This window comes from Lissotriton helveticus, chromosome 4_1 (assembly GCF_964261635.1).
Source record: "Lissotriton helveticus chromosome 4_1, aLisHel1.1, whole genome shotgun sequence".
NCBI lineage: Eukaryota > Metazoa > Chordata > Amphibia > Caudata > Salamandridae > Lissotriton > Lissotriton helveticus.
In genome coordinates this window covers 150,902,846-150,916,271 of record NC_136063.1, presented here as the reverse complement: position 1 = coordinate 150,916,271, position 13,426 = coordinate 150,902,846, and the positions used below count along the sequence as shown (strand labels likewise).

The following is a 13,426-nucleotide window of genomic DNA, read 5'->3' as shown; positions in this document are numbered from 1 at the left end:
CGGTGTTCAAGGGAAACAAGAGTGTTCAGATTTTCCATATGACTTGAAGGAGTTTCAAATGTGGGGCAACATTAGAGTCATGCACAGGAGCCAGAGAGAGGCAGGGAACCGACTTGTGAGTCCATGCCTACCGCCGGACTTGATCAATTTACCAAACCTGATAACAGGCAATCACACGCGTTATCGGAGAAGGCGCGACAATGATGATGGAAAGACTGTGGCAGTCGAGCGAGAGCATTTAATTTCTTCTAATGGAAAGATGTGACAATGACTGAGCGGTGCAGCGTGTTGACTGACAGCCGCTGCGCGAACCTATCTCCTTATCATGAGAACAAAAGTAAGCTCCAGATCTGCCTTCCTTTGCAGGTGGCCTGCCGCCCTCAAGCCTTCCAGTCAGCTGAATTATCTGCAAACGATGCATATGTCAGGAGCACAGACCATGGATGAGACGTCCAGGCGGATCCTTTGATTATCCACTCAGGGTTGGAAGCTGACAGCATTGAACGCAAACCCAATAGATGTCCATTTTACCATGGCTTGAGTGGCGCAGTAAAGGAGGAGGTGGCCTACCAAGAGCACAGCAGCCGTAATGAAAATTCAGCAATCAATGGCATGTCTGGACCGAGCGGGATCTCAGGCTCCGCTGCAGCGGCAGACGACAGATTGATGGAGTCGATGAGCTAATCATGTTAGAAAAGCTTTCCACTCCATTAGCAGGAAGCAAAGAAGGAAAGGACAGGGGCGTGCCGCCATCTTTCCCACACTGACAGCATGGCTCCTTATGGCCGCTCTGGGGAATGGAGGAGGAGGGGCAAGCGTTGGGAACGCTGTCCAGCCACGGCGGGCTCTACTCTGAGAAGGGATACATGGAGCCACGTGCCCTGAGATGAACCTCAGGCCTTCCTTCCTGGGTCTCGCGGCAACAAGTCAATATCACTTTCCCATTCCCCGCCGCGTGCGGCCCGCGTGCCTCCACAGTGCCAGATGCGCCAATGAATTATGCAGCTTAATGGCTGATGAGACCGAGTCGGGTTTTTAACAGGCACACTTAACGAAGCCTGGTGAGATTTAAAATGGAAGACGCGGAGAGTGCTCTGGGGGAATTCTGTGAACGGCATTTCCTGATCACACGTCAGCTGACAAGGAACACAGCGTTTTGGGGAGTGAATGAGCTGAAAGACAGAGAAATGGACCCATGGGTCTCTTTTCTACACAACATTAGAAAACGTGCAAATGTATGCTTTTTGATATATATATTTTTTTCAATGATGTTTGATCTCAATATTCTTCTTATTCTTCTGTAAAGTGCTCTAACCATTTATTTTTGAGGTTTTTCAGTGCAGGAACTTGCTGCAATGGCACTAGAGCACTTCACATAAGAATATTAAGCAGAATACAGGTATCAATCATCATTGGAAAAAAAAGGCAAATATAAAAAATTTAAGTGTGGCAGCAGATGCTGAAGCAGATATCCCAGACCGTTTCCTGTAGGAAATGCAATAGTACATAATGCAATTAAAACAAAAAATAAAGTACGGGGGCTCACAGTAGTCAGGAATAGGTGGTCTGAGGTGGAGGTGCAAACTAAGGAAGAGATGTGGGCTGTGAAGAAAGTTTGGCCCGTAGAAGAGGTGCAGCCTAAGAAGCAAGCGCATTGAAGCGGGAGATAGAGTGTAGTGCTCTCCGGAAATGCACAGTTGCTCGTGTGGAGGGCCGGAAGATCTATTCGGAGGCTTCCAACGTTTTTCAGGGTACACGTTGGTCATGTCCATATGCTCTGTATTTAATTTGAAAAAAAGTTACTGCAGGGGCTCAAAGTTGATCTCAGGGGCCTTCCACAAGTGATGCCAAAGGCCAGGGCAACCAATGCTGCCTAGTCTTGATTCCACCTCATGCCTCTCTCTAGCTCACTGGTATAGGTTTGCTTTCGTCCATGCCTTCTCTGTAGAAATATTTTTCTATCTTTCTCTCCATCCTTCGTTCTTCCTTTCCCGCCTTGCTCTCTCTGGTCTGATGATGAAAAAGAATGAGTGAGTTGAAAAGGGTGAAGGAAAAAGTGAAGACAAAGGAGGACGGTAGGGGTTGTGGTGGTCAAGAACTGTTCAGGAATCCTCTCCAAAATTATAACTTTGAACCTTTGACAAAACTTTTGTAGTTTGCTTCTGATGCTGGAAATAGAGTTACATATACAACATCCTAGTGAAAGCCTGTCTGCATGGTGGGAAAATGGAATGCCCGCTCCACAAATTGTACAGGGGTGTAGCAAAACAAGTTTTTCCAGTGGAAAAATTACCTACCCTATAGGTAATAATGGAAAAAATATAACATAAATGCAGTGCTGTCCCTAACCAAGCAGAGTTCTCATAGTGAAAGAATTGGTTGGAGTAGGGTTAGCGATTACAGGCATTCTCCTTGAAATCTAAAAATGGCAAAGTTTCAGAAACATTCCATGAAATCCCAGAAATTTCCAAATCTTAGAGAACAGCAGATGTATTGCTACTCACATGGATTTACAAAGATCTTTGAGACTCAGACCTGGAGTGTTCGGTTAGATGTGCCGGAGTACAGAAGGTTACCAGATATAATTCTGTGGCCTTGCTCTTTCACAAATAACAGGTTAAGATGGCAATGAATTATGGAGGATGCAGTTGCAAAATGTAGCCTGTTGTCCCAAAATGTTAAACCTAGTTAATAGGTAGTGCCTAGTTCTATTAAATGATATAAAATATGCTGACACCAATTTCAATTAGGGTTTGCAGCGCTCCAAAACAGAATGTGAAGTTGGAGTTGTTGCAAACTTAAGAAAGGCAGCCAGACTTTAACAAGATGGAAAAAAAACACCGGCTAGAGGAAAAGCAAAGAAAGCGGTTTCCAAAGCACATGGACTTCTGGAAACAAGAACGACTCGGTATTTATTAGGGTAGGGCAGTAAATATCTTCAGCATCTTGGGTAGAAGATCTTTAGTCAGTTGTCTTTAATATCCAGCTGGCCTTCCGACGAGGCTGAAATGCCAGAAACCGGTCCCCGGAAGCTTGTATCCTTTCTGGTGAAGAATTGGCTTGGTAGTTTGGTCTGCCCTGTTCCCATGATGCACTGGGCCAGGGACAGACTAATTTGCATATAGCCAGGTTCTGAGCTGGGATGGGGCAGTGAGCTAAATAACGGTGATGGATCAAGCCCTGATCTTTGGACTGGGTAAGAGTGGTCTGCTTAATTCAGACACTCTGTTCATCACCACCCCCTTTTCTGAATCGGCCTTCCTCAGGTGCCTTCCCAGTGAGTGTTTATGCCTGATTCAATACAACACAAGACGAGCACACATGTGTCTAACAGCAGATAAGCCCACCTTTGTACCATTCTTATTATTCCACCACCCTCAGACTATCAGGCCGGGAGATGGGAGAAGCTCAGTCTCATGAACTAAGACTCTGGCCTGATTCAGCGTTCGGTGGTAATTTAAAACTCTCCAATTTCTGCGGGAAAAGCTAATGATTGGGAGTGCATTGTGAACAAATTTAAGCTGGTGAATTCAATCCATATTTAGAATTTCCTTCAGAAGTTGGAGAATTTTCAGATAGCACAAAATTTTAAATCAAGCCATTGGTGTCTTGGGCAGAGGACGTTTCTCCAGGTCAATGGGAGTTACTTGGTTTCATTCCATGTAGGGACAAATTTCACAGTTAAGGAGAATGATTACAAAGGATGAAACAATGCTGGGGAAGAACTCATTATGGGGTTGGAGTAGGACACAAATATAACTAACAAGTGATAATAGCCCTGATGGACAGCTCTTCTAAGCTCCACACAGCAGCATGTTGGTTGGGTAGGATGGGAGATCTGCTCCTGGTAACAGGCAGCAGTTCCTGGTTGTGTGCTGGTAACCATGCGCTAATGACTATCATGCATTACAACAATCTACCTTTGTTTTCAGATGATGTGGGGTATTTTTAGTATGTGAGCACGGTAGATCCGAACCGATCCAGCTATCCATGGGCAAGCAGAGCAGGCAAACTCACCCTGTTCCTAAAGAAACGCCCCCTGCCGGACACCTTCGACAGGTAATTATGTACCCCTTTCCCAATTGCTTTGAGAAAATACAGGCTGCCTGGTGGACTACTGACTTCCAACAGCATCCTGAGCCGTGATTAAAGACGATCCACAGTGTACGATACATGGAGCAGGTAACAGCTCCCGTACTGCTACCGTACCATATTTATACTCAAGAAGGAGCTTCCTAGGTCTTACTTTCAGAGATTATATGAATTTCAATTTTGAGACAAACGCAACCTTCCCTGTAGTCCAATACAGTTGCTCAGTAGCATGACATTTGGTACTGTTCATAATAAATCTCATTGTTCTATTTTGTTTTTACAAATACATAAAATTGCCGAGACGCCCATCTTTTTTTTCTTAAGTGGTCTTCACATTTTTTACAGGATAACTTTTTTCTAAACCAGCCATGCCCTGAAGAAGCCTCGCTTATTTTCATCTTGCCATGGCTTGGTAGTACATCTGGACATATGACCCCCTGTCTGTCTGGAGGTGGAAGGGATGGCAGTGAAGTTTCTGAGATGGCTACTGTCCTTCATGCTGCAAGTGAAGGACTATGTACATTTCACATCACCGTTGGATCCACCGTTTACTTTACAAAAGGAAAAGGCAGGTGGCGACTGTGGTGGCGTCAGAGACAAAAGTGGCAGGGCAGTGACGCGGCACGGACAGAGGACGAGATGCTCTACAAACAGCTGTAAGGTCACTTCCCTTGGTCGCGTTCCCTTTGAGTCTTGCTAGTGATTGGCATTCATTGTTCAATCCTCCATTTTCTTGTTTGTTCTTTCTTTGTACCATCCGCTAGGCTATAGAGCTGCTTCCAGGAAGCTGGTGTCCAAATTCTGGATCAGGACCCGGATGAAAGACATTTCTTTCCTGGTGTTCTCGAAGATGATGCGCGGGTCGTCCGACTGGCAGCGCAGGCAGTTCGGAGCCATGACCATGGCCAGGTTGTTCACGTCCATCTTCGTGACTGCCACGTTGGAGGGTTGCACAAACACCTGGGTTCAAGGGCGATAACAAAGAGTTAGATGTTATAAGGAAATCAATCAATCGGGGATTTGTAGCAGCATGTTCACAACCCTCCTCTTTCCTATTCACATGGTATAAATTATCATGACATACACATTGCTCATAAATGTCAAAAGCACTTCCCTTGCTTGTTCTTCAATAGCACGTGTTAGAAAAACATCCCTATAACTACATAATGCGACACACTGCACCTTTTACCACGCCTGTTTCTTTCGACAGCACTACTGGTATTTTGATGGCGTGTTGAGAAATCACCAACCGGTGTAATGTTTCCCTTAAAACATGCGGAGAACTTGAAAAGCTCACCAGATGAGTTGTTTCATACTTCTTGTATGTGTTTTTTGTACCAAGGTCTGAGCACAGGCGCCAGGTCTTCCCTCGGAATGACCTCAAGGGGTCTGTAGGATAGAACTGGGGATGGGAGACATCTCTGCAGAGTATGTTCAGGGGGTAAAGCACCTTCACCCCGCATCCGTGAGTCCGCATGCTGTCACAACGGGGTCGTTACAACGACCATGTTGCGACGACTTATACCATTTCTCTGCAAGACGTTACAACGACTTGCGGAGGGGGGGGGGAGGTGTTGGATTAAAAATCCAACTCCTTCCCTAAAGTCCGCACAGACTGGAATTGGAATAGTAAATTTTACTATTCCAACATCCAGCGCCCCCCCTCCGCAAGTCGTTGTAACGACTTGCCGAGTAATGGTATGCGTTGTCACAACGCGGTCGTTGTTACGACCGCGTTGTGACAGCATGTAGATTAATTACATGCGGAGTGAAGAGACATATCCTGGTCAGGGATATGACTGCAGAGCATCATGAGAAGTGCAGCTTAGGCATGTTTTTCAAGAGGGCGGAATTATAGGTCAACAAACCAGTTTGGGTGAGACCAGTGTTTTTTTTTTTAACTAGAACAGATTTGAATGCAAAATAGCCTTTTCTGGGAATCTCTTATTAGCCATTAGGGGTGGGAAATGTTTAGAGGTTTTGAAAAGCTTATGTCTGTCCAGTCACCTTAGATAGATCTGACCATGAGTGAGGACCCTGTGGTGATCGCCGGGCAGGAGTAAGGGTGTAGTGTCAGTGTAGGGTCATTCCCCGACTCCTGCTCAGATGATCATGCCTGGCATCCCTTCAGCGTCTGTATACCCTCACAGGTGACAAGTAGTGCTCTACCAATCTACTGATTGATCGATTGAGCAGTAGAACAGACTTGGAATCTTCACATGGTGTAAAGATTGCAAACCCACATGGCGTGTGGCCAAGATAGGGGGAGCGGGGGTAGAAGGTTAATGAAGAACCTGCTGGACTTGGTGCACGAGAAAGGGCATCACCAACCACAGCCCGGAGAGCTTTATGTGATTCTCAGAAGGATCTGGAAAGCTGATCTCCTGGGGGCCGCAAGGACGAAAACAGCAGAAAATAAATTCTTAAAATGGGACGGACCAGTAACCATTTGGAATTGGGGTGACACTGGAGTGGGGTTTAAGAGTATTCATTCTTCTTGGAAGCAAATGACAAAAACAACTTCTACTCATTGTGAGCTGGTACTCTGAAGGAGGCTGTGTTCTCCAGGGAGAGGAAGCCACTGGTGGGTAATTGTGGGTAAAGTGCAGAGATGTCAATTGACGGCCTCTGATGAGCTGAGTTTAAAGTGGACAGTGGAACCATTATATTGAAATTCTATTTTTTCGAAGCGACTTTTATTATTTTGCTCTTATTTTAATTATAAAGTGCCTTCTATTTTACTAAATTGGTGTGGGGCTTTTACTGAGTGATTTATTAACTAGGTCTTGTGTTGCATCCTTAAGATGCCTGTTCTGAAGCATACCTACCATCTCATTCTGATTAGGAACTAGATTACTACTGTGGTGAGAAGCTCTTTTCCTGCTGTGATACCCAGCTGCCTACATATATCTACATAGGTTTGCAGACCTGATTGCAAAAACATTTAAAAAGTGAGGCTATGGTCTATAACCTATTACACAAAACTAATTGTGAACATTAACACTCGCGTGAATGTAAAGGTGGCACGCACATTTTGCACTGAGATTGCGCATGATGTCATGCCTGCCGACTGTAACCACATCAATATGCTCTACATTTGACGGACACAATACAAAGACCTGAAGGTCCTCTTGAGTAGACATGTCTGTGGTATGTGGTTGTAATGCTTGGCATACTTCAACGTCGATCGCTACCCGGTCAGCACCTCATCAAGGGGTTAAAACCCAAGGTAGAGAGAGATGAATACATTAAAAAAACACACACAGAAATGGGGACACAAGGGACCTCTGTATTTTTTTAAGAAAAAAGAAGGCATGGGTTATTGAAATCACTAAGCAGAAGAGCATGCTACTAAAGGTGTTCCGCAGGAACCACAAAGAAAAAATCTGGTTAGTTCACAGACCGCCTACTACCCAGTTCTTTGTGCGTCTTTCCTAAAGAGAAAGAGGGCTGAAAGAGTGTAACATCAAGACAAGGTTATAGGAAAGGAAGAGGCGTGGAGGAAAGCTATGAGACCAAGAATTGACAGGAGGATCTTAAATAATGGCTGCTCCACAGACATCTGGCAGCCAAGGGTCTAAAACTATCAACATTCAGCCTGTGAAGCCCCACAGACTTAACTGGAGTCCATCATCCTGGAAACTGCAGTGAAGAAGGCATTGGTATCATGTGTCCCCTGGTCAGATCATGCAGTGATGAATGTTGTATTCCACATCCAAAAAGCTTTTAGCATCTAAGATTAAAAGCCTCACATCTGATCACAAGGCTTGGGGACTACATCTGGGAAACTTGGTGTGGTCCCTGGCTCTGCCTGCGTCAGTCAATGGCGATGTGCTCTTCCTCCCTCATGGTAATTCACATCGAAATAGCGACACAAAGAATCCCATGTAGGGGAAACGACAAAAATCACAGAAATGGTCCTCAGAAGCTCTGAGGGAGATGAAAGCCAAGCTGCGAGTGGCTACCTCAAAATGTCAACAGTTGAAAGTAACAGGTCATAACCATATAAAACGCAGTAAGACTCGAGTGGTGGCAGGAGATTGAGCAGATCACTAAGCGCTGTTCCTCAAACCTGGTGCAAGCGGCCAGTAATTGTTCAAGATACAGAACAAGGTAGACACGGAAAAGATCCAGGGCAGCAGTGTGAGAGCGGTGATGGGGTCAGACCCCAGGATGTCTTTTTTGTACAATACACAGGATCAGGTATTGTACTGAAACAATCAGCTGAAAAATGGAGGGTGAAAGCCAAAGGATTCCTGCCAAAGTTTAGGCAGAGGCTAAGAAGATAACAGGGAACGTCTATCCCTTTGTTAGTAATTAAGGACAACATAAGGGAAATAAATCCATCTAGCGCTCAAGGGAACCCCGTCCCTCCAGGTGACATCCACCATTCACTTGTAACCTACTCCTCTCCTCCTGGTAAAGGAATGTGCTCAGACATTATCAGGAGCTTTTGTTAAGGTTGTGAATACTCCTGCTGAAGGACAATGAGTACCTGTTTATACGAAACATTTTCGGATAAACGTCCAGCTAAAAACCCATGAATAGATCTGGCAGACTCAAAAATATTTCAGCTCAATTTTAGGCCCCAGCGTTGAAGAAGTTCCTTGAAAAAGTAGACACTCTGCAGTTATCATATCAAGTTCAAGTATATGTGAACTGATTCAAAAGCAAGCCAGAATAGGTACAGTGTATCAACATTTGTTGTCCGGCCTTCCGGACGATCTGGAGGCACAAAATCTTAAGTGGGAGGGCAAATTTGGGAAGACCAGGGTTGGTTTGAGGCCTGCATTGGATTTAGCCAGGGACGTCTTAATCTCTGGTTGCCTCCAGACCCAAAGTTACATGGCAATGTTCGATCTTTATTATACGCCTGCAAAAATAGCAAAATGAGGTGGCAGGAAGGGCGATCATTGTGCAAGGTGTGGGCTGCACGCAGCGGACTCTATTCATATGTTTTATTCTTGCCCGAATCTGCGTGAATTTCTGGTTGATGTTGAGCGTTTTATCAACTCTATGCTTAATATCCAGTGTTCACTCTCCCCGGAGATGGTGATGATGGGTTATGAAGGTGCAGTAGGGGCTAGTAATACGTGGTATGTATCCGCGTTCTTGTTCATAGCCTTGTCAATGGTTCAGCTATGTATTACCTCGCAATGGTTATGCCCCGATGCACCTACATTCACTAACTGGAGATCCAGGTTACTTGCTACTTACAACCTGGAGATCTCAGTATTCTCACTAAAGGGTAGGCAGAGGCGGAGGCTGGGCTGCAAGATCTGGGCCCCGGTCGAGGAATGGCTAAAATAGCTTGTGTGTCCATCATATTCAAGATGTTTGGTATTATGTTGGTATAGTTCCATGAATTCTTGCTGTCTTTTTTTTCTTTCCGTTCCCCTACCCCATTGATGATTTTGCTTTATTAATTACTGTCTCCCGCTGTTAATGACATCTGATGTATGTAATTGCTTTGTTATTGACAGCCATGACTGCAGTGTCTGGTTTTTTTATTCTTTCAAATGAAAAAAAAAAAGGAAAAATAAATTTCCACCCAAAAAAAAATCAAGTACAGGGCCACAGACTACTACAATATTAACAATTTGGTTTAAGTGATGATGTGCCCCTAGAGGGTGAAACTTTATGGGTGCTGGAAATGGAGAAACAGGGACATGCAGCACCCTGTTGCAGCTGCACCTCTTCATCCCCCCCTGACATGATCGAACTGGGGATCCTGATTGGCTGGTAGCAAGAGGTAGCCAAGAAATCTGAAGCAACACTTGGTTACTTCGTGTTGTTTTGTGCCCAGAGCTCAACAGTGGTCCAACGCGAGGTGGTCATGCCACCTCCTGTAGAATTTTCTTCTAGACTTTTCCAAGGTTCCCGTCTCCGGCACTGGTACTCTGCAACATGGACCCGGAACAGTTCCATGTTATGTCGGTGGCCTGAGGCATGGGCTTTCAGATCTATGCTGACAACACTCTACGGTGTTCCCCATTAGTGGAACAGGTAAGGACAACAAATTGGATCTGATTATTATCCATGATAGATAATCCATCATTTTTCAGAGAAGTTCTGCATTTAATGAATGAGAGCGGACGGTCTTTTAAGGACCAGCTGGCGTTAGTGGGGTGCAGTGCAGCAACAGCTAAAATTGGAGGAAGACCACAAATCTACTCGGATTTGTGAGTCACCAGTCCTTCTTTTCCATACTGCCTAATGTTTGGGCCCACTGCTTGACTACTCTGGAAGGTAAACATAAGCATCTGATAGGCCCTGCGCCATTTAACCCGCATTTTGGCTAACTTGCACCCTCTTTTGGAAAAAAATTAGAGGACCCCAATAGCCACAGCTATTTTGTTAAACACTTTGCTAATTTCAATCTTTATTTCTGGGATTTATGAGTAATGAATCTTAAACCTTTTTTCCAATGTTATTTCATAATCTTAATAAAAATGTGCTCTTATTTATATAAACTGGATTTGGATCTGGACATTCTGACTCTGTATCTTTTGGCTGCGCAGATGATGTAGACTGTGTGAAGTAATTGTATACTTTTTGCCCAAGAGGACAGCCTTGGAAAGCCACTTTGCAGTTCTGGACTGTTATGCTGTCTCAACAGGCCCTGCCTGCTCTCTATGGAATGGGAGAGTCATTCTGGGTCAGGAGCTCTGAGCCCTCAATGCCAATCGTTTTTAAACAAAATATCCCCGAATTCTGCTTGCTTCCGAGATTTGGCAGTAAGGTGCAGATGGAAGTTTAGAGGGAAGGCTTCTGTCTGGGAGAAAGGGTGGCTACTCCCATGTCTCTCAGACAGTCCAATCTCTTTAGTGAACACCAGCACAACACTAACATCACTTACACTGAGGTGTTGTACCTGTGAAATCCAGGTAATTTAAGGGGTTTTGGAAAAAGATGCAGTGAGGGCAGAACCACACTCTTGAAGGCTCAAACAGCTATGTTCCTATCACTGGACCAGCGAATCAGGACAGGGAGAGCAGAAGGAAATTCTCCAGTAAGAATTCTAGGAAGGACACAATTAACTCTTCTCAACTCAACACAATTGGTGCCTGGACCAGCTCAAAGGGGATTTGTGAAGAAAAGGCATGTGTAGCAATAGCACAAATGTCTCACAGGACAAAGGAAAGCTTCAAACCTGTTTAAATATTTGTGTTATTATTAGTTATTATTCCCTGATTTTAGGCGCCCACTTACCGGCATTCTAATTGTTTGACACCGCCGCTTGAGCGGGTCCGGGTCCTGGGAGGGATTTGTTTGGACTTTGGCCGCCATCTTGGAGTGGAGTGGAGTGGTGTTTAGGCGGCACGATTGGCGAGCGCTCTAGTGCGCAGGAGACACTCGGGGGCAGCTACTTAAGGCGAGTCGCTCCAGCGCTCGGCCTGACAAGGTAGCGTTTTTGCTGCTCAAGCGCGTCGCGCTTTCTATTTGCTAAGGCGATTTTAACTTAAACCTGTTTAAATATTTGTGTTATTATTAGTTATTATTCCCTGATTTTAGGCGCCCACTTACCGGCATTCTAATTGTTTGACACCGCCGCTTGAGCGGGTCCGGGTCCTGGGAGGGATTTGTTTGGACTTTGGCCGCCATCTTGGAGTGGAGTGGAGTGGTGTTTAGGCGGCACGATTGGCGAGCGCTCTAGTGCGCAGGAGACACTCGGGGGCAGCTACTTAAGGCGAGTCGCTCCAGCGCTCGGCCTGACAAGGTAGCGTTTTCGCTGCTCAAGCGCGTCGCGCTTTCTATTTGCTAAGGCGATTTTAACTTAAACCTGTTTAAATATTTGTGTTATTATTAGTTATTATTCCCTGATTTTGGGCGCCCACTTACCGGCATTCTAATTGTTTGACACCGCCGCTTGAACGGGTCCGGGTCCGGGTCCTGGGAGGGATTTGTTTGGACTTTGGCCGCCATCTTGGAGTGGAGTGGAGTGGTGTTTAGGCGGCACGATTGGCGAGCGCTCTAGTGCGCAGGAGACATTCGGGGGCAGCTACTTAAGGCGAGTCGCTCCAGCGCTCGGCCTGACAAGGTAGCGTTTTCGCTGCTCAAGCGCGTCGCGCTTTCTATTTGCTAAGGCGATTTTAACTTAAACCTGTTTAAATATTTGTGTTATTATTAGTTATTATTCCCTGATTTTAGGCGCCCACTTACCGGCATTCTAATTGTTTGACACCGCCGCTTGAGCGGGTCCGGGTCCTGGGAGGGATTTGTTTGGACTTTGGCCGCCATCTTGGAGTGGAGTGGAGTGGTGTTTAGGCGGCACGATTGGCGAGCGCTCTAGTGCGCAGGAGACACTCGGGGGCAGCTACTTAAGGCGAGTCGCTCCAGCGCTCGGCCTGACAAGGTAGCGTTTTCGCTGCTCAAGCGCGTCACGCTTTCTATTTGCTAAGGCGATTTTAACTTAAACCTGTTTAAATATTTGTGTTATTATTAGTTATTATTCCCTGATTTTAGGCGCCCACTTACCGGCATTCTAATTGTTTGACACCGCCGCTTGAGCGGGTCCGGGTCCTGGCAGGGATTTGTTTGGACTTTGGCCGCCATCTTGGAGTGGAGTGGAGTGGTGTTTAGGCGGCACGATTGGCGAGCGCTCTAGTGCGCAGGAGACACTCGGGGGCAGCTACTTAAAGCTCCCCGCCCCGCGCAGCGGTATCGCGCAGCGGTGACACCTTCACTTAGCCTGAGTCGTGCCAGAGTCCTGCCCGTCTGCGCCCGTCCGCGCTCGGTCGCGCTGGTCCGGTGGTGACTCTGTTTCCGTACACCTATGCACGATGCTCAGCTATACCAGGGAAGCTCTTTTGTCTGTTAACCACCGTCTGCCATCTTGCGACGGAGCCCGTGTTGACCCCTTATGTGGCCTTTATCGGTGCGCGTGTGGCGGGTGGCTGCTTGAAGCACCCTCCCTACTGGGGGCTATCGGAGCAAAGTCTGCCATTTGCAGTAGCAGCCCCTTGGACCATATTACCATCTGGAACCTGAACGTAAGGTCGTTAGTCAAACACCATCAGGACATAGCTGACCTTATGGGCAAGGAACCTCCTGATATATTTTGTATGACAGAGACCTGGCTCCAGGACTCTGATACAGCTGTCCTTAACCTGGCGTTTCCCTCTGAGTATTCCACCTATACGCTCAATCGCTCTTCCAGGGGCGGAGGAGTAGCACTTGCTGTAAAATCTTGCTACCCATGTACCTGGAGAGTTCTAAACATAGCGGGCTGTCAAAGCGCCCTGTTTAAGGTTTCTGTTACATCTCATTTTACCTTCACAGGGTTGCTCATTTACCGCCCGCCGGGCAGCGATGTGGCATTTCGAGAGGCTCT

The 13,426-nt window shown here is 46.1% G+C and overlaps 1 protein-coding gene across 1 annotated transcript in view; it reads right to left on the bottom strand.

Moving 5' to 3' along the window:
- Window positions 1–3,260: 3,260 nt before the first annotated feature.
- The window catches only part of ARHGAP39 (Rho GTPase activating protein 39), an 854,292-nt gene continuing 844,126 nt past the window's right edge, over window positions 3,261–13,426 (bottom strand). Inside the window, exon 10 of the mRNA XM_078686621.1 lies at window positions 3,261–5,052. Coding sequence (XP_078542747.1) covers window positions 4,858–5,052 — 195 coding nt within the window. The 3' untranslated portion in view covers window positions 3,261–4,857. The remainder of the gene's footprint in view (window positions 5,053–13,426) is intronic.